Below are 26,458 nucleotides of genomic sequence, written 5' to 3'. Positions count from 1 at the left end.
CCCTGGTATCTGTTTGCCTTGTCTCGCTGGGCATCTCACCCTGCTGTCTCTGCGTTTGTGTTGTCATGGAAACAGCAGTGTGACAGGTCCTGGGTGGGCGTGAGGGATGAGCTGTGGGGTAATGGCCAGGTTTTTACAGCAGAGGGAGAGAGGAGGGTGAAACGGCAGAGGAGAGGCATCCGAAGCAAGGCAGCGATGGTTGATGGAAAGCTGAGAGGGCTCTGACATGGAAGAGGAGAAGTAGGGAGTATTTACTCCCTCGCTGCTTCGAGGCTTGTTGTCATTGTGTTATTAGCTGACCTCAAATCAGCCATCCCATCTGTCTGCGCCGAGAGTAGGTCCTGTCTTGTTAACATCAGCCTGCACAGGATCTTTGTCTTCATTTAACTGATTCTGTATGCTTTTCAGCAACAATTTGAGTTCGCTGTCATTAAAGAAATGAAGATCTTACATGGAGGTGAAGTGCTGTCAGATACAAGCAAACAGAGGGATTCCTGGGGTATTATTTGTTTACTAAACAATATACCAAATGTAATCTTGTATAACTTGTATCCTTAAGCCACTCTACATATGAAACAATCAGCTCATCGCCCATGGGTTTACTTGCTAGTGGACACTCCAGGCTGCTGTTGCCAATGTAACCCTGTTGTATATTTTCTGCCCCAGATGTTTCAGAGACAGTTCATTCACATCTATTTACTTTTAAGTTCACACGTTTGCACCGTAGTAGTTGCTAGTAAATGGATCGGTTGTTTATGAATAGTAAAATAATGTCCAAACAGCTGTCGTAAAGTTCCGGGCTCCACTTGAGGATTGCCTCTGCGTAACAAATACTTTAATTGTACAACTGTGACCGTGTGTGACGGCTCACCTGTTTAAAGAGATGAATTGTACACTGTAAATGGCCATTGCATCCTCCCTGCTCGTCGTAGCTACGTAGCCAACACAACAAACTTTCTCTATGCCTATAATTTCAGAAAAGCAGACCCGACTGTCGCGTTTTTGATTTTTGTCATTCATATGAGTAGTAGGCGCAGTTGTAAGTTTGGGGTTTGTTGGAGACCGCACTGATGAGCTGTTCTTCAATTTTGATGTGGCTGAAGTGGTAGAAACCAAAGCCTTGGATGTCGTGTTCTTGTGGTAAACGTTTGTGGAACACAATGACGGTGTAACACGTCGATCACTGGTATCCTTGACTCCCATCGGTAGTTGTTGTTTTGTCTGTCGTTGCCATTTTGCCATAGCTGTTGTCTTTAATCTGTGATGTATTTCCACTTTATAGAATGCTTGTTAAACCTAATATTCATGAAGAGTACACTTGGTAAACAAACGCTGTCAGATTGTTCAAATTCCTGGATGGGGTGACCTTTGATTTGTGAAATAGTTATATGGCCAGTTATTTGACAGTTATTTGAGTGCATAATCTTTTAAATACAAAGATTAGTAACCTCACTCTGAAGCTTGCCTCATGCCCTACTCCCATGTAGGCTCCACCAGGGCTCCAAGGATCTTAAGGCTCACAGGCAATCCAATGATTTCAACAGTCCACGCTCCTCCACTTATGTAGGTCAGCCACAGCAAAGTGCATATTGATCTCTCAAGCTAAATGATATTGTGGTGTCTACTGCTCATTGCTAAGAAGGTGCCCTCAGCCAGTTTGGCTTGAACAGAGGAGACAGCAGAGGTCACATGACTGTGTGACAATGCTTCTGCAGCTGTTTTCTCTTTTGTTGCGAGCCTGGTATTGCTTAGCTGTACAATATGGTAGATCTAATAACTGATACTATTTTGAACATGTAAGTAGCTCATTTTCATTTCAGAAGAGCTGGGCTTCCTTTGCTCTTTCCACAGTCATCAGTGGTGTAATAACTCAAATAAATAGCACATGTTCAAACAAAGGGGAAGCAAAAGCTTTATGAGTTACGAAGGTAGAATTAATGAGCGTATGTGACAGATTGGGTGTATAGATAAGATTTGAAAGTGCGGTGTGTCTCAATTTCTGTGAGTGGGTGAACTGCGTTTCCCTCTGCCACAATGCGTTTGTGGCACTGGATGCTAGCGAGGGTGCTAGCATGTGGTTGGCACCTTTCCCACTGCCCAGGGTGGAATCCTTGGCACTGAGGGAGGGAGAGAAAACTTGGATTGAGCAAGCTGCCTGCTGGAGTTGGGTGGGTGGTCCAAAAATATGCAGTGTGAATCGGTCCTGAGAAAGCCTTGTATACAACCTTATTCTGGGGTGGAAGTAAACGGCACACTTCCCCCCCCCCCCCCCCCCCCATTGCAGGCCCGGCCTAAAGTAGTATGGAATGACATGTGCAGAGCAGCAGCATTTCTCACTTGCTTGTCATAAAGCCAGAGGAATGCGGGGATTCAGTTTCAGGCTTTTCATTTCTGTACACATTGTGAGGGTCAAACTCTGACCAGTGTGATTTCTCCCAGCCCCCCCCCCTCTACTTCTCTCTCTCTCTCTGTCGCTCTCTTTCTGCTGACTCAGCAGTGTTCCTTCAGTGACCTATAATATGGTTTTGCGTGCTTTATCTTTACTGTTTTCAGTGGGGTAGGGAATCTCCTTAGCTGACCTGTGTTTTCAATCCATACTGTACAGTGTGGGTATACAGTAGGCTAGCGCTGTGGCGAGCGTAAACCCATCTGCTGCTGTACTTGTTTTCCTTTTATTAATCGCAGAGAACATAAACGGTTGTACAGGTTCATGAGCCTCGTATCTTGCCCCATTAACTTTCCCCCGATAAATGGCGAGTAAAACGACCAGTATGAATAGGTGAACATTGTGTGCATGTAAATCAGCCCCTCAGTCAACTGGACTGAACAGGTTATTGTTTTATTAACAAGCAATTACTGATAGTTTGCTTAATTAGTCCATATAATTGCAAAATTGACCATATCCCCCTCATTTGAGCGAGTATAATCAGCAACTTATCTGCCGCTGTTTTTATTATGCATTAGTAAATATAAAAAATGCAAATTAAAAGATCTGATTGTGCTGGAGAGGTGGTCATTAGAGGTTGACACCACGTGGATTATTGTTTGGTGGTCATAGTTCTAACATGAGCACGGAGACTTTGAGTGACAGTAAATGTTCCCACATACAGCTATGAAACTGAGCGTACATGCTGAAAATATAAGGAAAGAAAAAAGTCACAAAGGCAAAATGCACACATTGGTTATAAATAAACATCATGGCTTCTGAGTTTTTCAAAACCCGGGTTTTATTTTATAAGCTTTTAGGTTTAAGAGGCTCACATCATGCAAACATTGAGGTTCATTGTTTTATTTTGCAAGGATGACAAGCTGAGAGGAATAAACTGCACCTGCTGTGTAGCTCACCCAGATGCAACAGTATGACTGTTTAATGTGCGTTTTTTTTTTAAATGTGGATAACAGTGAAATTTTATAGCCTGGAATAGAGAGGAGCAATGTCAGCCCTTTTACAAAGCGCACACAACTTGCTAGTAGGATAAATGCAGTGTTGCCTTTTGGTTTTAATAACATCTGTTCATGGTAATTGGATAAAATAAGGCAGGTCTCATCCTTTCTAAGTTGGAGGGCAAAGAAGGCAGGTAAAAACAACGTATTTAAAAAATGGAGATGCCATGAGGGTTCCAGCAATTCACCTTAACCTTGTTGTTGCTGCACTGCTTTGCTGTTGTTTTTTTGTTTTCAAGAGAGGTTGTTTCAGGTCATTTTTTTCTATTTATGCTACCGTTGCCAACAGCTCATATGTGCAAGCACTGAAATTGTCCATAGTTTAATTGCATTTCTCCGTCCAACTGGTGTTTTTCCCTCATGGAGCATGTTAGTGTGCACATGTTTGTTTGTTTGCATGGTAAAGTGCTTCCATTCATGCATCCGCTGCAGAGATTTGTGGTTCTGGCACCTGAAGATGTGGGTTGTCAAAACAAAACAGCCTCCTATCTCATCTGGCTGTGGAGTAACAGTAACAAAGGCACTCATTGGACAGGAGATTAGTAGGGGAGGCAGAGCAATGATGTAACACTGATGCTTCTGCTACGGGAGCTGACTGACAATATTTATTTTTAAAAAGCCTTTGCTGGGGTGGAGTTCTTTGACATTGATAGTAATAATGACAGGAGATGAAGTATTTTAAGTGATCTTAGGTGTCACCTTACAATTCATAGCCTCATCAGTGTAAACTAAATATTTTAACAATATATCACCAGTGTTTGGGGAGCTGTTTGGCACAAAGTAGCACGCTTCCATTCACATTTTACCACTGTAGTAAACTTGAGGTTACCAGGCAGGTATCATCAGTGGTCAGCAGCATGGGGGTTGCTATAATTTTACAGGAAAAACACAGCCTGAGACACATTTTTAGCTCATGTTAGTTACTCTCTGAGCGAATCACTGACTTGCTTTGCTAAACAAAGGTTAAATAGCTATAGTTGTTGGGTCTACCTGACCTGGCTGACACCAAGTGTTTTAACAGGGGACTGTGCAAATGGAGAGAATGGCAGAGCAAGAAGGGTGCTTCACTTAGCTCTTTGCTCTGTCTTGTCCAATTACATGTTCCACTGTCAAAGCAGTAGCACTCCTAATCAGGTAATGCTGGGGTTTAAAGTCGTCCCCTTAAACGTGCTCCAAAGATTATTACAGTGCTAACACTTTAGTTCACTGGAGCGGAAAACAGTTTGAACCTTTGTTCTCTATCCTATCTACTTACAGATAACTGATTTCACTCCAAATTGAACGTCTTTTGTTTTGCAGATTCGTCAGTCTCTGTGTGCGCGTTTGCTGTGAGCGTTAGCCTGTCACACTGTCTCAGTCTTTGGCTGATAAAGTGACATAGTTGTGTCAGATGATCTCCCCTTCCCCTCCCCTCCGTGCTAACATGGCACCTCCTTATCCTGAGTCTGCTTCCACTGTACAGCCCTAGGCCCTGTGGGAGCTAATTCCTTACAAACTATGACAGGCAATAAAAGATGGAGGACGTGTACACACATACCCAAGCACAATAAATATATAGGTATATACACACACACACACACATGCAGCTGACACACAGATCAGTCACAAGATTAGTTATAAATCATTTTAAAAACATTCTACAATTAGCTGTGCACAGAAATCGCTCTTTCTGCTCACACCCTTTCTCACACAACTCCGCATTTTCATTTCGTCTACACACACACATTTGCTTTCTCATCACTATGACTCATCTTTTACAACACAGCTTATCAGTCTCATTATGGTATGTACACATTTGTGTTTACTGTCACTGAGGTCCCAGCTGAAGAAGCTAGCTGTTGCTCTTTGAGCAACAGATGTAAGGGCACCTGGCACAGGATTGCATCTGCATCAGCCTACAGAATAAATACGAGTGTTTTATATGAGCATCTCTGTATATACTGATTGCACAGAGACTAATGGATATTTAGTCATAGTTTACATAGCAGCCTCCTTCTTTCTGCCCCTTCTTACATTCCTGGTGAAAGACATTGAAACTGAAACTACGTGACAGATACTGCACACATTCTGACTGTGTATATTCTCATAACAAAACAGAGGCAGTAAAGTTTTAGGTGTTAAGAGCAAGTCTCACAGCCAGTCCATGGGCGTAAACCTGCTGCTATGTACTTCTTAAGCTATAAGCTCCCACGGACTCCATTTGTGGCAGCAGATTCAGATTATACATATGAGGAAGTATCTCTTTGACGGAATAATCTGTGCTTTCCTACACCTCACAGTTTCTCATGTACACCTCCCTCCACCACACCAGACAGGCCAAAATCTATTGATTATGTGTAAAGAAGAGGATCTTGACCAAACCTTGGCATGACTGGAGCTAAAAGGCCAGGTGTTTTCATTAGGGTAGACATCAGGCTTGATTCTTATTAAATTGACAGCCATTAGTGGACCATTCAAAAGGCACCCAGAAGGAGCTCCATTGGTGTTTAGCCCTTCTGTGACCTGGTCATTATGGTCAATTTCTAGCACATGAACTATCTACCCTTTGTCCTATGTGAACCTGATTAGCCAGGTCATTAGCATTGTTAGCCCAGCCTTGGTGACGCAGCCTTTCACTCAGAAGGAGCCTATTGCCAGCTTTGGAAGAAGGATGGGATTACAACTACTCTCAAGGTTTGGCTTTAAGCAGCATTTCTGCTGAGCCCCTGTGGTCACCGTGCCTGTGTCTTAAGAAATGCTAATTGTCTTGACAAGTGCACAACATAAAAAGCTGTATGAACTTGGATGTAAAGTCAGTTGTAGTGTTAGTTTGTTTGAGTTATGTTTTATGTGTGTGGGGTGTTTTTTTGTTTTTTGTTTTTTTTTTAGTTCTTCTTGGAATTTGTTTTGTCACCTTAAGGATAATATGAGCTTTCGCTTTGCATAATAAACCTGTCTATTACCAGTTGCGGTTTAATTGGCTGTAATCTGTTTAAGGGAAGCTTGAACTTTTACCCTTATGATCTTTGACCTCATTTTAAATACTAACAGATGGTTGGACTGCAAGTGTATTGAACAAATGAGATACTCCCATGATCCAGTGACAGATTTTAGTGTCGATAGTGTGAACTTTCCTGTTATATCTGTAGCGTGTGGCGTCATCCATCTCTCTAGCTTTTAATATTTGAGTTTTTATTACATGCTTATTAATGAGTATCATTTCAAAATTACAAGTAGCTTTATTGATCGTATCATGCAGGTGTTCGGGGGTAACATGAAACGCAATTAATGTTGCCGCTAAAGCTCAGTGACAGTGTTGGCAGGGTTGTGTGTTTTTGTTGAGGTTACACCACGTGTCATTCAACACTTCTGTGCCAAGTAGAGTATCCCTTCAAGGGCAGAAGGCTCCTCCAGTCTACAGCAAAAAAAACAAAAGAATATTCTTAGGAGATTTTCTGCTCCAGTGTTTAGATGATTTGTGTATTTGCCATGTGCAGGTATTCTTCTGTTGTGACGTGCTGCTGCTCTTGGATCACAACACTAATGTCACCAGGAGGTCATCCGCTGTTTATAAGACAAGAAGCATTGGATTAGCTGGTCTAAGATGAGAGAGATGCTTTGGTGCATGGTTGACAGTGCACATTGCCCACATGGACTCACATGTAGCACTATAAATTTGCACATAAAAGCATCTGAATGCATTGTGCTGGCCACTAAATCAAGTCTTGGATACAAGCAGTCAGCTTCAGTGATGCAATAGGATGTACACATGCTTCAGTATTGCTTGTTTAGCAATTTTTTTCTGTTATGTCAACGACAACACTAACTGTCTGTGATTCATTGCTTCTTGTTGTCCTGCTCATTGATTTTCTGAGAGGAAATTACAATATTTGATTGGATCTTCGAAGCAGTCGGCCTGAATTTATAAACAAAGAAGAAACTCGTCTTACTGTAAAACTCAATCAGTTTAAAGTTTTCTGATCTAGTTGGCCACTTAAAAATGATCACTGTTTAACAAGCTCAATAGAGTGTTTTCACACTTTGCTTTATTCTGTCACTCAGTGCACAGATCAAGGGCCGGACTGAGACTGAGCATGTGACAGCATTAAAGCTCAGTGGAAATTCCTCCAGAGGATGAAAACTAAGAGCCATGCAGGAAAGGGAAAAGGAAAAGAGAAAGGTGGAGTTGAGTGAAATTTTATTATAGATTAGATTGACTGCAGTGTTTTAGTTTGCTGTATTAATATTAGCTATTTAATTCTTCTGCTGTAGCTAAAGAGTTTTTGTCAAAATGTCATGATAAGCCGTATATTTGATCTCCTTTTCGACTCACTGCAAATTTCAGCTATTGAAATGTGTGGTGTGCAGCAATTCAGAATGCTGAATATCACCTTTCCACATTGCTTTCAGCTATGCACTTGTGCGAGGTTCAAAAGTGGAATCAATTTACTCTTACGTTATGTCAGCACATGACATCACATGGGTGCATTCCTCGGCTGGCTCGCTTGGCATGTATTTGGGAGAAAATCACCTCCACGAGGCTACCGAAGCCTGTCATTGAGAGGTTTTTAACATAGCCAAATAACCTGGCAGAGTCCTTTTTCTTTTTTTCTTTTTTTTTGAGTTACCAGTTGCATTTTCTAAGTATCCAGATGGGAATATGACATAAAATTGAAACTTTTTTTCTGATCTAATTAATTGTATGCCATGATTAAAAAGGCGCACGGTGTTCCACAATGTAATAGGCTTGAAGGTCCCCGAGGATATGAAAAGACTCTGTAGACGCTTAACTTGCAGTTCGGTGCTAACTTATTGTAAACAGTTACTAGATAAAATGACTTGACAGTTAATTAATTAGCCGTGGCTCTAAAAAGGGGGTTTGACATTTGGTGCATGTACTAGAGATGAACTTTGTGTGCTGTTCAGTCATTCTTCAAGAAATGCAATTCCACAAATTTCATTGTTGTTCTCCGATGTGAGAATTGGATGCTTTGTCCTGTCTTACATCATGGTCAAGGGGATATTTTGGGTTTTGGCCTGTTGGGCAGGCCACATTTCTGCAGAGTCTTACAGTAATTAGTTTGTTGTACAGAAACAAGCTTACACAGCATCTGCTTCAATCTTTTGTACCCAAACAGGACATCCTTTGTAGGAGAACCCATACCCGAGTAATTATTTTGACATTTTTTTGTTTTTTGTGATGACATTTCCATGTGAGTGATAGTATTACTTTGAGGTGTTATTGTTTTAAACATGCAGATCTGCAGCTGCATTCATGCAAATCGTTTTCTAGAGACAACGTGTATCCACTGCAGCCATAAAGCTTGTTCTCACAAAACACTGTTGTACCTTTCTGTGATGAGAGTTGTGCTGATTCACACTGTGTACTATACATCCCAATTTTCCTGTTATTTCTTTCAGCAGGGAGAAGTGGATGATGCATAAAGGTTTCCTAGCATTATCGTCTTGCAGCAATGGCCTGAGGGACTCTCTGGACTGATACCAAGGTGAGATTCATAGCCACAGCCCAGCTCTCCTTTTACGTAACTCTACTGTGCAATATGACAAATAGACACTCTTGTCCAAACACAAAATGACCGACTGTACAGATGACAAAATCCAAACTAATAAAAAACATTGTTTTATCTTAATTTTTTTTTTAAGATTAGATTTAGTCTCATGTGTACATGAAAACAATCTCCTGCATTTGTGTTATTGACTTGGGGAGAAGTGCTGCCTATATATGCTTTCTATTATAAGCTGTTTCCTAGATGATTTCTCTCGTTAAACAAAACATTGTTCAAACGGCTCCGTCTTATTGGCACTGATATTACTGTGAGATGAGCTGAATACCTCTCCCCTGATTTCCACACAACTCTTGCTTGACCTTTTTCTTTGCGCCTGGTAACGTCCAGATCCAGCTGTTTTGTGAAAGTGAGGGCTGCATCCAGTAGTCCCGTTGGTCTGCAGTATTCATCCATCACACTTGAAAAAAGCTTTACTTTGAAACCATCATCACTTCTCCAAGGTTCTGTTATTTTATAGGGTTATAGATCAGATGGTGCTGGTTAGATTTTAGAACTACTTCATTGCTAGTAGTTCTTACAACAGAATTTGCACGAGCTGGCATGAATTTAATTGACGTTAATGAAACAGTTTTTTAAAAATGTATTATTAATGTACTGAGTCATATAGAGTTTGTGTTCAGAGATGTATTCCGATATTTATATTTTCCTACATAATATATGTCTCAGAGTGCCCATGTTCAACAGTTGTGCATAATATGAGTAATGAATGTCAGGAATGATTCACAGATGTTTACATGTATTTTTGTTATACAAGTAACACTAATTAAGAATCATAGAGCATCTGAAAATGCAAATGCATTTCTTTATTTAAATCAAGCAATTGATTAAAGCCACAGTGACACAATGAACATCAACTGGGAATAGTTTCTCATTTATACAGAGCACAACAGGGTATGAAAGATGACATGACATGATTTTATATTGTGATCACTTTGACTGGAAGTAGTGTTTGTATCTCTACTGTTTTGACACTTTTAACATTCAGTCACTCCGTACCAGCTAGGCCTTGCCCACATCATATTTGCCTGATTACAGATCAACCAGGTTGCCGTTGTGGTGGTCCTTGATTTCATTCGTCTGCCTTTACAGTGAGTCTCTGTCCAGTGAACAGACTCAAACCCGACTGTCTTCGGCTGCAACTGGCGACAGTAGTCCTTGTTCTGCTCTTTGTTGTGAGCTAGACGGCCACTGCAAACAATTAGATGCAGTCTAAGTGGTTCATGTGAATGCTGCAGAGCAGAACAAGGACGACATGAAGTCCGCTGGTGATGAGATGGCTGACTACAATCAGCTGAGTGACATTGTGGACCACCACAGCAGCAACCCAGCCGACATATAGGGAAACACAAGGTGGGATCGGCTGAGGATAGCTGGTTAGCAGCAGCTGAACTCTCAAAATGAAATATTTACATATAGCATTAATGACATGATCGGTATGGTTTCACTTAAAAGCAGCTCGTATGCTAATTTGAGATTGTCCACAATGTAAGATTGTCTATTTGCATGATAGGTTCTAGCAGACAGAAGAATTATAAGTTGGTATATGCCAATTCTGATCATTTAAGAAACAGACCCCGAGACATCGGCTCAGGAATTTCCTACATTTCACCTCATACAATCAACTAATTTCCTCAATGATATCTGAATCTCCCGTCTGCTGCTGCTCTCAACCACAGATGAATTGTTGACTAGATTGTTGTGGGGAGCTGTTTATTTATACCAGTTAATCAATTTTGCTAAGCCTTGGTAATTGACACACCAGTTCACCTATCCCACCAATCTTCTCCTCTCAGTGTGTCTGTGACAGCCAGAGGCCAGCATTCTCTGCTTATTATACAGAAAGCTCTCTCCTTCCCGTCCTGCGACATCCTGAAGTGACTGCCAGTGTTAAAGATTGATGAGCGTGATCAGCTTTCAGTAAATGGGGGGCCTGGCTCTTGGTTGCACTCTGGCACTTTAGAGCCATTACCTTGCAGTGATTCTGGAGTGGACAAACTCTTGAGTGGGACTTGGTAGCAGGCAAATAGCAAAATTTCTTGTTTACTAAATCAGCAGCAGTCTGTTTATGTGTGTTTGTGTCAGATTTTCTGGGCACATGTCATTTGAATTAAATTGATTTGCTTTTATTTACCGAGTAACCCAGATATGGTTTAAGTGTTTAAATGTCATTCAGTAACCTCTGAATAATGGGGAGCTTCTGCAGGGAACGGCAAGTTATTTTTATACACTTATACAGTGTAATTTAGTAATGAAGTATGGGGAAATACAGATTTGAGGCAGTGATCTGACCACAGGGTCAAATGAACTTTAGTAATTATACTCTGTAAACGTTCTCTTTGAAAAAGGCCCATGCTCCTTTTTTTTGTTCCTTTTGTTTTCCCTGTGTTCTTTTACTATATAAACTCTGAACTCTTCTTTTCTCCCACTGTTCGCTATTGATTCCTCTCCAGTGAAATGCGCATCATTCAATTGTTGTTAAATTCAGCCAAGATCCGAGGTTTCAATGTCACACCGCTGTGAAGCTCTTTAAATCAATCATCACATTCCTCCCTCTGCCTCTCCCTTGAACCAAACCTAATATCACAACATCTGGTTCAAGGTAACAGCAGCTGTCAGCAAGGCCAGAGTTCACTGCAGACCCCACTCATATTGCAATCTATTGAAATTGATATTGTTTTTAAATACACATTTGTCTTTAATACTATCTTACACAATTCCAACATGTTTCTGTATGTTTTGGCACGCTCAGCGTTTCTTCTCACCCTTGCAAATATTGAGACGTAAGATGAGAAGACACCAGTCCTCTGGGCCCCTCCCCTGTCACGATTTCCTATTCAGTTTGCGGGAAATAAATGGTCCATGTTGCAGCCCTCCAGAAGCAGTCTTTATTGGCGCACTCTTGTTCTCCATTTCTCTCTTGAGGCCTGTTGTGCCAAGGAGCCATGTGAGGACAGATTACACACCAGCGAGACATTGTTCCATACCCCACAGAGGTTTTCTGGAAGGGCCCTCGTTATTATAGTGCAGGAGACTTCAAACACTTCCCCAATAGCTTTTGATGCAGTTTAATGCATAGTCATGCCCAGCACTCTCTGAGCTTCAGAAACACTGGGTGTGTCTCTATAATCAAAGCCCTGCTAACCCACATGATTACAGGAATGGCACACTGGCACATGCCCTCTCCCCTTGGCAATCAGACACTGATTTTTTTTTATTTTTTTCCCCCTGCATCCATTTTTTCCCCCCTCCATTATACTATGACTGGAATGGGTGATTCAGTGTTTTTGAACGCCCCCCTTTGGTGATGTGCGTTCAGCCTGGCTCGCTTTGTGTGGTTATGGCGGCTGGATTGTGTTGAAGAAATACAGTCTAGTAGTAGAAGCAAATGCTGGAGTCACAACTGTACAGTGTTGAAGAGTTATACAGATAGATTTAAGGTAAAGGAAATGGTTGCATTGTCTGTAATTTGGCAGTATTTGCTGGAATCAGTTTGACAACATTAACATTAGGATAATGTTTTCAAAATACCACAATATAGCAGAAGTATGCAGAAACATCACATGATATAAATTGTGTCCATAGAAGTGAAATTCCACTTTTGTGTCCCAGCCTCTTTGCACATGTAAAACTAAAAATTCAGCCACTGAACTCAGAATCCCCCCCTCAGAAGCATTCATTTGTACTCATATTATTGCATGTAGGAATGTGCCAGTGAGATTTTTTTTGTTTTTGCAGCTGAGTCTATTTGCCAGTACTGTTACATTAGAATCAGCTCCACTAGTAGTGATCAGATTGGCTCCATTTCTTATCCTTAATTCGTACATTCAGCTACCAAAGTAGTCTTTCCTTTTTCAGTATTAGTCACTCATTTTAAAGTAATTGGATAACTTATTAGTATCACGGATTATACAAAGATACATTTCCATGTATGTCACACATGTTGTGAAGCAGGAGATGTGATTCAGCTGCAGAGCAAAAGCAGTCCCGTCATAGTGGATGTATGAAATTCAGAAATTTGGAGAGTAACGGCATCCTGTCATCCTGACAGGTTTTGAGCACCATGTCAACTCAGCATCACGTCAAGTGTGTGCAGTGTGGCAGCACTGTTTGATCCAACTCAGAAGTCGCAGAGTGAATTTTCCTGGCACTGAGTAGCCTCTGCTGGGTGTGAACTATTATCTTGTTACAGCCTCACATATGCAGATAAATCTTGTGCGTTCGCTGTGTTTATTGTAGTCTGATACAGCATGCTATGTACAGGTTGTACCAGCTGACTTTGACAGGGGGGAACCATGGTCGCCTCCAGCACCCTGGGCAGCCGTGGCAGCAGCCCCTTGTCTGCATTCCACCCTCGCCAGACTGGTTGGCTCCAGCTCAGTCCTGGAGAGTCTGCTCTTGTGACACCTAAGATATAAGCAATGACACACACCTATATTCACCTCGCTGGAGTGCACCTAATACTTTCAAAGTCAATTGATTTCTCAAGCTTTTACTTGTGTTTACTTCATTGCAATGTTGGTACAGTGAGAAACAAGTATTATTTTATATTTGGCATATCTCTTATCATATTGCAGTGTCTCCAAAATGGCCTAAAAAACTGGTTCAGATGTTGGAAAACCATCAATGTTGTGTTACCGAGGTGGTGTTGTGGCAGTTACAGTGGTTTAATAGCCTAACCCTTCACTTAATCTTAGGAACCAGTCACACAGATATGATGAAGATGAAAGCCTTTAATGAAGTGAGAATTGTTCACGCTGGCAGAGCTGGCCTGTCAGCACACAAATATACAATTATGTTTGCAGTCGTGTGTGTTTGTGTATGAGACGGGAACAGAGGGAGTCTGAGTAGAAGTGTTTACTACACATGTGGGGACCTAACTCATCACATCCTCAGAGTAGCGGCACAACTGCACGGAAGGAGATTTGCTTCAATAAACCGAATGACCCCCAGCATCATTTTCAGTCAGATTTTCAGTTTGTGCTTTAACAGTGATTGTCAGCCTGACACTGCTTTGCCAGCAATAGCCAGCAGTCGGCCAAACAAATGGTACAAAGCAATTCACAGGTCATAAGTGTAAGGCATCACTCTTTTGACAGATGAATAGCTTACAGACTCAAAAGATGATGTGGCTGATTTGCCAGGAGCATGGTTTTGTCTTTTTTTTTTCTTAGATATTTCCAAAAACAGCCTTCATGTGCTTTACTGTTGGATTTATTTTCATTTTCTATGGGGACATTTAGTCAAAATATATATTTTCCTTTATGCTGTTCCTCTTTGCTTTTTTTACAATCAGTTCATGCTTTCTGTATCCACAAGGGTACTTGTGACCTAAATATTGTCATCCACACAAGTCCATGAGGGTCCATGCAGACCACTCAGCCCGAAATGTGTACCTGTCCGCACCGCACTGCAAGCAACCCGACTACACAAGTGCCAGAGAACAAATGGTGCTTTAAACATGCTTGTTTTAAGGAGAAACTGTACAAGGAGATTCCTCTTCATCCACACTGTAATAATGCCATCATTATAAGGGTTGTAATTTACGTTGTCCTTCCAGACTTTGTAGATGTTTGATTTGTAGATGCTTTCCATTGATGCTACCCAAACACAGTGAGAAGTTGTAATTTCTCCAGAAATCCTGTGCTAAGTCCACCCACTGTGCTCGACATACCTCAGGAATAATCACATTGACACGGTGCTGCAGCCGAATCTGTAACCAGCTGCTACGTCGTGCAAAAAGTGCAAAGTCTCAGTCCTTCAGAAGCATCTGCAGGAACCCCTGTGTGGATTTCTGTGTTGTATATGAGGGGCGATGCAACTGTGTGTGTGTGTTGCGGAGCGACGCATACCTAATGTTGTATGAATAAACTACATTTGCTGTGCATTTTCAAAGTCCACATCAGTGTGGAGACGGAAAGCATGAACTGGCCCTTACTCTTATGGAAATATGGCATGCCTGACTGAGTTTCTACCCCTTTTTTGGGTTTTGTGGAATATTGTTTTGAAGCCCCATTTAGCGTTACACTGATTGCACACTGTCTATGACTAACATAAGGTAACCTCTAATGACTGACAGACCATATGTCTCAACTTACAATACTAATGAACTAAATGAGCTGACAGCTTGATGAACTGTAAATTTGATAGATGCCTTCCAGAATATGCCTATCACTCCTATACATAATGAGGTTACTCACCCAACCCCCACTTATCCTACAATGCTCCGACTCTAAAGTCTGTACCCAGCGCAGGTGTACCAATGGATGGTTGTCTCTCACTGCAGTCATTATTCTGTGTTAAGCCTGGTAATGTTACCCCAAGTTTTCATGTGGCCTGCATTAAAATATAGCTTAGTCTATTCAAATTGTTTTCAGTTGATTATTGTTTGTCTCCGTAACATTCGTTGGGATTCTGTCATTGCTGATGGAAAAAACACTGGGGGAGCATGCTACACCATGGTGATAAAATGATAGCAATACATCCCATGTGATATGCACAATATCAATAACATTGGCAATATTGTTCAATAGAATTTTCGATAGTTTGTCTTCTGTTGTACGAATAAATCCCAAGCGTGCTCCCCCCATGGCTCGTACCAGTCTAACATATCACCTCATAATGGAGCCCCTTTGTCCTCCATTGTGCTGTGAGGTGTGTTAGCCCTTGGTCACCTGGGCCTCTCGTCACCCCGTCTATTTATTTTCTTGTATCTGTGTGATTTAGTATTGTGTTCTTTCATAGTCGTGTTCACAATAAAATTACTACCTGTGTACCTCAAAGTGGTTCAATTCAAGTAAAATGAATGTAAACATTTTCTCCTGCTATCTTTTATTAAAAGTAGGTCAGTAAAAATATTAGTCATTTTAATGTCAACTAAAATTAGAATGCTATATTGCCTAGCCCTACATGATGCCATCTGTCACTTGCTGAGGCCTGTGGTATCCAAAAACATTTAGGCTTTGAGGAACTCTCCCCTAGTGGCTGATGTTGATAATTAACTCCGTGACACAGCTCTGTACACAAAGTGCTAACACCACTGCCCAGCTGTTTATAGCCGCCCAGGGATCCAGGGCATTCTCTAGGATTAGAAGTCCCTTGCTTGTCTGCCCATGTGAAGATCAGATCCATCCCCCCCCAACAACAGAAATGGCCTACCAGCCCGCTTGCCAGGCTGTCTGACTGTCTGTGTTGGTGTCATTGAAACGTGCCTGGTACTTCCAGTCTCTCTTATTTGTCTCAACGTACAATGACCCATCATTACTGCCATGTCAAGGAGACGGAGGCAACCAATCATATCTGGCCCAGCGGGACAGGCGCAACCAATCAGGTCTAGAATCCCCATGGTAACTTGTGCTTGAAAGCCCAGGCACAACCAATAGGAACATCGAGTGCCACTTAGCTATTAGGGTTTAATGGCCTGTTTCTGTTGTCATTAATAAAAAGCATATAACCTCCGATATAAAGACTGTTATATTTTCAGCGGACAGCACAGTGCCGAAGCATGAAGACACCCCAATGGCATTCAAAAGAACACAAGGACACGCGGACCCTGACGTTTGTGTGTCATTATCTGTTCATTTACTGTACAGGCCAACAATGGCACTCAAGTCGCTTGTCAACAGAATGTGTTTTACCCCTCAGAGTCTCCTCTGCCTCTCTGACCAATCACCGCTGCTTTGACTTCATCCATTTGAGCGCAGACCCTACCATTAGCTTAAAGTAGGTCACTCCAGGCCAGGAGGGAGCCAGACTCAAGTTTGCATGGTCACTATCTCTCTTTTTAGTTTAGCCTGCTTCTGCCATGCTATGCTATTCCACTCTGCTCTACATTGTGTTCTTCTCTACTCCGTTCGTCCTTATGTAATGGCTGAGCAGTGAGCGGTGTGTGTCATAGCCGTTTCCATGGTTAGAGTGGCTGAGAGTGTATCACAACACAGCATGCCCCAACCTTGGGCACTGTACTGAGGAAAGACTTTCATTTTGTTTCTCAAGGTCTCACTGATTACCCCCCCCCCTTTTTTCGCCAAACCTCTCTGAAAACTGTGTAGATCTCGCATGAAGCAACAAGAAGCTGTTTTCATGCATATATTTTCCATTTGTTATGGAAGACGACAAGTGTTCACATCTGGTATGCAGACTATATTGAAATCCAAGTCCATTAGCCACCATCAGATTTTCAGGATGATGGTGGCAATTAATAAGACATTACTTTGATCAATAATTGATTGTCTTTCATTTAGTGGCATAAAGTTCAGCCTGTGGTGACTGTCAGGGTAAGAGTAGAATTGAAGACATATTGGCATGCAGGATGAGGGAGCAACTTACTCTCCAAAGGCTCTTGACTTGTTGTTTTTAATTAATGATACAGTGTCATAACCTAATGGCATTTCATTTCAAATGGCAGAAAAACCCAAGACAGCAGTGTGTGTGTGTGTGTATGGGGGGTAGGGGTGATAGTAAGTGAAACAGCCCTGAGCCAGCTTGTCGCTTCGAATAGCACAAAACAGTCACAACACGATTTCTTACTTACTAAAATCTTACATTCCGTCACTTACTCCTAAAAAGAGCAGACAAGAAGGGATTCTCATATTTAATTTTTAAGTGAGTCTTCAGTGACGGAGCAGTGCAGGTGAAGCATTCTCAGAGGCTTTAAGTAAATACGGACACATGTTGTCATTGTGAACCCGCTCTGCTCTTAATGTGAGCTGGCTTTGCTTGGTTTCGTGTAACAAATGGGTTTTTCTTGGTACATGGTTGAGCGCGCAGTCTGGTGCTGTGGGCAAAGCGCCGTGCTCTCATTTCAGGCTCTCTGGGGAGAGCTGCACCATCAGAGAGAAATGATTGAATCTCTTTCTCCGCTCCATTTTCGCTCATTTCTCCTGGAGTGGATCAACCTGTGCCCCCAGCGCAGGATCGTGTGTATTGTATGCAGATGTCTGTGTTTGCATTTACATAGACCTGCCATGGTTGTTTTGCACATAATTCTTGTTGTCGAAGTATGTAGGAGATCTTGTAAGCACTGTTTGTATTCAAAACTGTCTTTTGCTTTTGTGTGTGTGTGTGTGTGTTTTTTTTTCCCCAGACGCTGATATGCATTGAGGATGAGTGGAGTCGGTGAAAACTCATCTGACCCTGCCAGGGCAGAGTCACGAAAACGCAAAGAATGTTCTGCAGAACTTCTAGGACCCAGGTAAGTAATCACCTGAAGGATCATAGTATGACAGCTGTCCTAGATTTAAAGTACAGAGAAAAGGGGAAAAGTAGTTATCATGCAGTAAAGATCCGATTCCATCTCTCCACACAAACACGTTATTAAAATCTACCCCCTGCTTTGCCAACACGTAGGATCCATAACCTCCTGTTTACATCAGTTTTCCCCTCCTGTATGACTGTAAAATCAAGCTGCAATGACTCTGGATCACTGAAACATTGTATGTAAAACAGTTACCAAGAACACTATGCTGTTTTGACAGTTAACCCTGGAGCGCTGTTAAAGAATGTATTATAAATCTGCATAATTAATCTGTAAACAAGCACTAAAAAGTATAGGTCTATTGTGTTAGCATAGTGGAAAGGCCTAGAGAGCTTTTTCAAGCCATATGAAGCAAAATTGACTCGAGCCTTGTCCCTCCTCTGACTCTCCTCCATGCCAAGGTTTGCAGTAGATGTTGTGCACTGTCATTTGGCAGCTATGAAAATGAGAGGGCTTCTCAGTCATATGCAGAGATCTATGTGGACATAACCTTGGTGTAGTTTTGCAGATGGATTTTCTTTGCTGCCCTAGGATTGTTCTTGTGCCTATTCATTCTCCTATTTTGCTAGAACTGCACTTACCACATGAGCATTTCTACTCGTTTGTATTTTTTTGCCATAGACCTTTATCATCTGTGCGTTACTAATACATTCATTTTCCCACCCCTGTGTTGTTGTTTTGTTTTTGTTTTTTTTATCTCTGCAGTCCCAAGCGGAGCAACGAGAAGCGCAACCGTGAGCATGAGAACAAATACATCGAGGAGCTCGCCGAGCTGATCTTTGCCAACTTCAACGACATCGACAACTTCAATGTTAAACCTGACAAATGTGCAATCCTGAAGGAAACTGTGAAACAAATCAGACAAATAAAGGAGCAAGGTACAAGTGGCAACCTGTCATGTTTTCGACACTTTATCCTTGTTTGTTGAAGAAACTGTCAAGGTGATAGGTCCCAAAGTACAACAGTGAAAGGAATACTGAGTTACCTGAGCCGGCTGTTTTTCTTCTGAAGTTCCGAAGTTTTTCCCTTCAGCTTTCTGTGACATACTGTAAGGCCTAGTTGTATTCTCAGACTAACCTAAGTGAAAACCTGGAAACAGATTCAACACTACAATTTCATTTGTAGCTATATGCTCTGGAAAAAGGGTTTACAATTTAATGAATAGGGTTAGTGTCTTGTTTCGATTTAAGGGTTCCAGTATAGCTGCGAATACCACAATGTCTGCAGAAACTTCAGCTTTAGCAGCATAAGTATTATGCTTTGGGATCTACTCAGCACATAAGAGCAGCACACCTGATTTAATGTTCCCTCCATCACTCCATCATGTAACGTGCACAAACCAGAGCAGTCTTTGGCTTCCAGTCTTTCCCATTCTGAGCCAGGACATCAGGCAAATGGATCAGTGTGACTGGTTGTTCTTGCCAGCTTCTCCTTTAGTAACTTGTTGAGGTTTGGCTTTTTTTAAACGTTTTTACCAAATTAATGGAAATGCTTTTTTACCCTGTTACAGGTCCAAACTGTTAAAAAAAAAACAACTAACAAACATTAATTTCCTTAAGTAAAAGTAAAGGCAATTAATAAACTGAAGCTTGGACCATGTATACAAGAAAGCAGCTGAGTGGCTGATAGACAAAGAGTGGCCCACTCTATCAGACCAGTTGATGATGTCATCTTGTTTTATGTGACTCACAGAGCCAAGTGTTATGTAATGGGGAGGAATGTGATGCAAAAATCACGCTCAAACTCTAGCTACTGTCTGTCCGTCCCTCCCCCATTCTGCTGTCCTATTCTGTACTCCCTCCCTTCCTACCTCAGACCCTGCATTGTCGTTTTTTTTCTCTCTCTCTAGGCTAGACTGACATCCTCTGACTGCCTCAGAAGGCAAATTTGTGTTTGCACAGAAAAAAAACCCCACTGAGGGAGGGGGGCTAAATCATCCTTTTCCTGCTTTGTCCTCCATACGTCAGTGGCCACTTAGAGTACCCTTTTTATAGTTAACATAGAGAGCTGCTGCACCTCATCTTGCACAGTTCAGAGGAGCAAGCGTTTTCAGTAGCCATTGTTTTTTTTTGTTGCACTTGTTTTTGAACCAGAGATGCTGTGAAGCCATTTAGGTCTCTTTATGCTCGAAGTAGATGTCAATAATCATTTTAGCACCACTATTTGTTCTTTTCATTTCACCTTGTCTGTCATGCATTTAAGTGTGATGTACCTGGAATGTGTAGGATAGTTTGTGGTGCATCTTTGTTTCTATAGCCCCATAGCTCATCTTTTTATTGTTTAAGATATTCTTTCATTGTGGTGACAGTACTGAATGTATTAAATTACACTTGCGCGACTTGATGACTCTCACTGATTGATGTCACGGCCTTCCTGCAACGCGGCCATGATGGCATTTGAAAAAGCTGCCTCCTACTGAAAGCTGTTAATTCATCCCTGTTTGTTCCCCTCATGCTGTCTGTGTACATCTTACTAAATGAAATCAGGGTGGAAATGCTCAGCGTAGGCTTGGCTTTTTTTTTCTCTTTCTAGCTTGTTGCACTGCAAAGGTCCCATATTTTGCCCCTTTTCAGCAAATTAACGCAAGTCTCACATGGCGCTGCAGTGTGTCTTTCAATTTTTTAGCTCTAAGTAGTGCAAAGATGGTACTTTTTACCATGACTGTATGACCCCTGGTTTTAGGGCTTTTTAGCTCTGCAAACCAATGAGCTGCTGCTGTCCATGCACCCTCCAGGAAGACATCTCTCTCTGTGTGTCTGTGATTGACCGTGACTAACCCTAACCCTGACCGTACTCCAACATTTAGTGCTACAGAGCCGCAGCTTAGAAATGGCTCTATAGTGGTTAACATGTAGTTATACTGGGCTTCTTTTCAGTCACTGTTTCGTGCTCATTCCATTGACTGACGACGGAAACCGAAAAATATGTAAATGAGAACAGCTGTATTTCGGATTTCGGCTGCATTAAAGTGCAGCTTACGTGAGCGGGAGAGATGCAAACAGATGTAAACACCAGCTGAGTTTAGGTTGCACTGAAGAACAAGCAACAAAAAAAAACAAAACAGAAACCAATTTAATACTTGTTTATTGTTTTTAAATTAGTTTTAAAGTTTCCCACCATCTCTGAAGGTCTGTAGCTCTTTGCGGGCATGTGATCAAAGCTAATGGTAACGCTCGTGTGTTGGTGTGTTTTGCTCATGGCTGAGACATTTTGGACTTAGCAGAAGCAGCTGTAGAAAGGAAGCAAACCTGGTGAACTGCTCATTCTGAATGGCTCACCTGACAAGCAGTGGGCAGTGAGAGGGCATTATTAACCAGACATTGAGCTGGACGACTGTTGATTTTTTTAAGTGTGAGGTAGCACCAGGGTCGACTTTTTACTGGCTTGTAAAACCTGGAGTCAATCCAGTTGTGGGGGAAGTTGAGGAATGACAGAAGTAAACGTTTTTATGTCTTAACAGCTTTTACTTTACACCTCAAGGTTTATAACAGCCACATAGCACAATAAAAATGCTCACCATACGGGACCTTTAACAGACAATATGTGCACTAATATCTTCATAGTGTTTTAAATAATGGCATAGTTTTGTAGTTTTGCAGTTTTTTTTACACTTGGTGTTGGCAAGAGCAGGCAGTTAAGACCACCTCTTGTAGGCTGGTGGAGGAGGAATACAGTCGCTGCTTACATGCAGCTTTAGTGCGTTTTTTATTCATTATGCATATGTGAAAAATAGAAAAATGTAACGCATAAATTGTTAAATATAAGAGGATAAGAAAAAGTGTATGGTAAATGTCTTGACAGTCACGTACTACGTAGTCGTTATTACCTGATACAACCTTTTTCAATTGATCAGTTCCTCCCTTCGTTTGTGGCACAGTTCCATAGTTCTGCAGATGGACAGAAAGCCAGTGAGGGCCGCACTGACATTGAGTGATGGCTCTGTACCTAGGGCAGCTGTGCTGGTCTACTGGGCCCCGCTGGGCCTGGAGAGGTCCTGCTGATGCGCACATCATTAATGCTGAAAGAGATGAATATGGGTCTGTGGGGTGTTGCACGAGCCCACAGAGTGCAGGGAAACCTGCATTTGTGTTAGCTTTCACACATCCATAGCCCCAAAAAAAGGAAAGACATGATTTTGTTTGCTTTTCAACACAATATTTTTACACCATATGGTCAGCCCTCTTCTTGGCGTGGTGTGACAGTTAAATGTGTCCCCCCAACAGCCCACTCATATTCCGCCTCTCATCATCATCTCTAAAAGTAGGGCAGCCTACGCTCTGAACATAAGGCTTCTCTGCATGGTTATTAACCCACTCACATGGACAAATGCATAGCCTCATAGTGCAGGTACAGGAGCTTGCAGGACACTCTAAATTCTCACTTTAAACTACAATGGTTGTAGAATTTTTGCATTAAAACAATTTTCTGGACAGTTCATTAGACAATAGAAAATGTTCTGTTTTTCCTTTTGTCATCAACATTGTTCATTATGTAGCTGGCAAATGATTTTTTTCATTTTACACAGATCCAGATAGATGAATTATAGCCCACAGGTATATTTATGCATAACAAATCATGTTCTCTATGTCCATCCAATAGGAGTACTAATGCTGAGGTCATAGTTTAGGACCCTAAATTCATATCTCGTAAAGCTCCAGCTGCTATAAGGAAACGGCTCACCTGCTGAAAGATTTAACCTTGGTCTTTTACGAAGCGTTTCTTGATCTCGTTTTAATAATGAAAAGAAGTCTTGTGTTTAGTCACCTAAAATGAAAAGCTTATTTTGAATTGTTCAGATTATATTGCATTTTTTGTGTGTCTACTTATCTTATGTTTATCTTATGAATAATGATTAATGACTTGCCTTAATTAAAATGAGGGTTTATGATCAACTTCTTAGATAAGTTCCTGCTGAATTACATGGTACCAACATGCTATCTTATTTGGAACAGGAATTGTTTACACATGTTTCTGTTATAGCCTTTTTTTTTTCTTTTTTTGCACATGACAATGTAATCCATCCAGTGGCTGTCACCAGCGTGGCAGCAGTGTGCTCTAACACACTCATTTACAACAACCTTTCACTCTGTTTGCTGCTCTGTGCTCGGGTTTGAGCAATGGCCACATGTTTTCACAAAGAGACCGAATGTGTTTGCTGTGTAACCGGATGGATACTTGTTAAAAGACTTGTCAACAAGTGACCTCTTTAGAGTATGTGGGCCAGCTTCAGGGGGAACATAGAATTGTTTGCATCTGCTTTTTCTGTTTGACCCCCATGTTTTACTGTCCTGTGATGTAGTTTTGATCGCCATAACAACAGTAATATCTTACTTGTTGTAGCCACAGAAAGTTAAAATCCATTTGCTCTGTTTAGTTTTTTTCCCTAAATGTTTGTCATTAACTCTCCTGTTAACAGAAAAAGCTGCGGCAGCAAATGAGGAGGAGGTACAGAAGGCTGATGTCTCATCAACAGGCCAAAGTGTGATTGACAAAGATGCCTTGGGACCAATGATGCTGGAGGTGGGTAGAGGGCTTTTTCTTACTTACTCATCGTGTCATATCTGTGAAGGAAATGCCACGCTCAAACCGAATTACCCCACGCTGAACACTCATACCTACACTCACATCGGATATGCTCTCCTCTTTAGATCATGATTGGTATATAATGAAGAGTGCCATCCATAGAGAGCATATTACAAATGGGCCAGTAGTGGTTGTGTGTGAGCGTAGCCGTGTGGAGTAAAAGCTGCCAGCATCTTGTATGTGCCTCTGATTGGCTGTAAATCACCGAGCAGAGCAATGGCCTCGTTGTCCTGCGGAGGGCCACTGAAGTGCTTACATATAATGGGAAAGAAAGCAACAGCCTGGCGAATGAATCAGTCCATTGAGCCTGTCCTCTCACTCATTTCCTCCCTCCCTTTCCCTCTCTCTTACTTGTTCAGTTCTCTTTTCTCTCTCTCTCTCTCCCTCCCCATCTTCTCTTCATTCGCCGCTAGATCTGTCCTGTCATGGAATATTTATAGCTCTCCTGGTCCAGCGTCACTGAATCGACATACTAACTCGCGGCTAAATATAGCCCAGTGCAGCCTGCAAGCTTTCCCATCTGTCAGCAAGCCCCAAAACACAGCGATCGGCCATTCACACCCGCTCCACTCTAGCCATGTCCCCGTCCGCCAGGCCAGGCTCATTACAGGATGCTCCGAGGAGAAAGGCTGTCGGCAGGAAATGCACCCACGCGCCCTGTAACCCTCCTCCAAGGCTCTCCGCGAACCGCTCTCATGCAAACACAGAGAGACGGACGAGGCTGCGAAGAAACATTAGTGCACTGTTGTTTTAACCTTCAGGGAGCAAATCTCGCCCTGTCACATGTCTATTGTGGCGTACAGTTCGCGTTCTTGGTAGACCGCTCCATATGGTTGCTGTTGTGTTGCATGACAAGTGATGACACTACTAGGAATTTTTCTGGTACCAGTGCAAGTGTGAGATTATTTTTTTTTTACATTTTATTTTCAACATTATTCAAACATATCCGACCATTTGGCAAAACAAAGCTAATATCGAATTAAAGAGGAAGTAAATAAGAGTATGACTTCAACCAAACAGAATTTGATGCTCGGTGCTTTCTGCGCATTTCGGACTGCACCAAAAAAAAAAAAAATATTAAGCTTGAATATCAAGTAGTCCTGTTGGGATTTATGTGTAGGATTGCGGTAATGGTTTGTCATATGGAAAATGCATATTTAGCAAGAATTTATGAGAAGAGACACCCTGTTTGCAGAGCACCAGTATGATATAAATAACCCCAAAGGGAAGAGGGGAGTTGACCAGATCCTTACTCCCTACCCTGCAACAATTCACTACCTGCTGTATATGTTAGTGGGAGGGTAAGCAATATAGAGTCATATATCAAGACAATAGGTTAGGTGCAAAGTGGAACAGCTACAGCATGGGGCACGTGATATCTTGTGTGTTTATTTAGAATATATTAAATGACTTTGGTCATCTCTGCAGGGTATATTTAGTGACTATTGTAAATTAAGGTATTGGCTAACAGCATTATGCAAGAGTGTCTGGAGGAAGGCAAGAGTTGGCGCTAGAGAGTGTTTGCTCTGTTTCTGTTTGCCCTACTTGTCCAGTTCATGGCCTTTCTTCACACATGGTGGACTTACACAACCATGTTGCATTTTGGAACAGGTCTGGTACATGCAGTGATAGATGAGATCTCCTTAAGTCTATTTTCAGATCTTGCTGGGTTAGAGCAGGCAGGGGAAAACTTCTATCGCCATTGTGATCATGTAAAACGTAGGATGTATGAATTCGCTGAACCCCAAAAATTAAGCCCGGTACCTGACTGTAGGTATGTTAGGCAGCTTAGTTTTAGAGGTTGATTGTAGTTGTACCCATGGTGCTGTGACAGGAGAAGGATGGCACAACCAGGCGTACATCCTTAAGACATTAAAACCTTTGACATTCATTGAGCGGTTGCTGTTTTATTTGAACTGCGCATGCTGTGTGTGTAAGACTCTGCAAACTAACAGCTGTGTGGGAGGGGTGTTTAGGTAAAGATTATTTAAGCAAAGGTGAGGACCAGACACCTTGAGAACAGTCTCTTGTGTCTGATCTTAACACCAGCTTATACAGCTTCGCAAGCTCCAGAAATCCCTTTTAAGGGCTCCGGGTGATTTGATGGCCTAATTGACACCATCTTGTGTGTAATAGTTGACCTGGGGCTGTATTCTTTCAATTAAGTGCTGCTCCTCCTTCACATCTTCCAATCTCTGCAGGCACATGCTTTTATCCGGCTTTCTATCAGCCACACCGATGTTGAGCTCCTGCCGGAGTGATGCTCGTGCTCAGCGTACAGTGCACTAATCGCTGCTCTTTAGACACAGTGTAGATGTGCTGCATATTCCATCGTTTGTTAAGAATTGTGCCGACGTTTTGGTCATGTATGTGCATTCCAGCTGGCACTCCAAACTACAAAATTACCAGACAAACAATAGAAGTCTGCAGGACTTAAAGCATTCTCTGCATCTGTAACAGTTTCTTTTTTTATATATATGTAGACAAAGTCTCAGTAATCATGAACCGAAGTTCGACTTGTTTGTTGGATGTTACAGTTTCAACCTTTCAAATGATTGCAATAATCATCGTAGGGAAAAGCATATGAATCCAGGACTAGGCTTTTATTAAA

The 26,458-nt window shown here is 41.8% G+C and overlaps 1 protein-coding gene across 2 annotated transcripts in view; it reads left to right on the top strand.

Moving 5' to 3' along the window:
* Nucleotides 1-26,458, top strand: part of ncoa2 (nuclear receptor coactivator 2) — a 53,105-nt gene that overhangs the window by 4,487 nt on the left and 22,160 nt on the right. For both annotated transcript variants that reach the window (XM_008292612.1, XM_008292611.1), the window contains exons 2-5: nucleotides 8,845-8,930; nucleotides 18,094-18,201; nucleotides 18,970-19,142; nucleotides 23,681-23,784. In XM_008292612.1, the coding sequence (XP_008290834.1) occupies nucleotides 18,113-18,201; nucleotides 18,970-19,142; nucleotides 23,681-23,784 (366 nt within the window). In that variant the 5' untranslated portion in view covers nucleotides 8,845-8,930; nucleotides 18,094-18,112. The remainder of the gene's footprint in view (nucleotides 1-8,844; nucleotides 8,931-18,093; nucleotides 18,202-18,969; nucleotides 19,143-23,680; nucleotides 23,785-26,458) is intronic.

The sequence above is a fragment of the Stegastes partitus genome, unplaced genomic scaffold (assembly GCF_000690725.1).
Source record: "Stegastes partitus isolate 25-593 unplaced genomic scaffold, Stegastes_partitus-1.0.2 Scaffold821, whole genome shotgun sequence".
Lineage (NCBI taxonomy): Eukaryota > Metazoa > Chordata > Actinopteri > Pomacentridae > Stegastes > Stegastes partitus.
The sequence above is the reverse complement of the archived record's forward strand: the minus strand, read 5'-3'. Positions and strand labels throughout refer to the sequence as shown.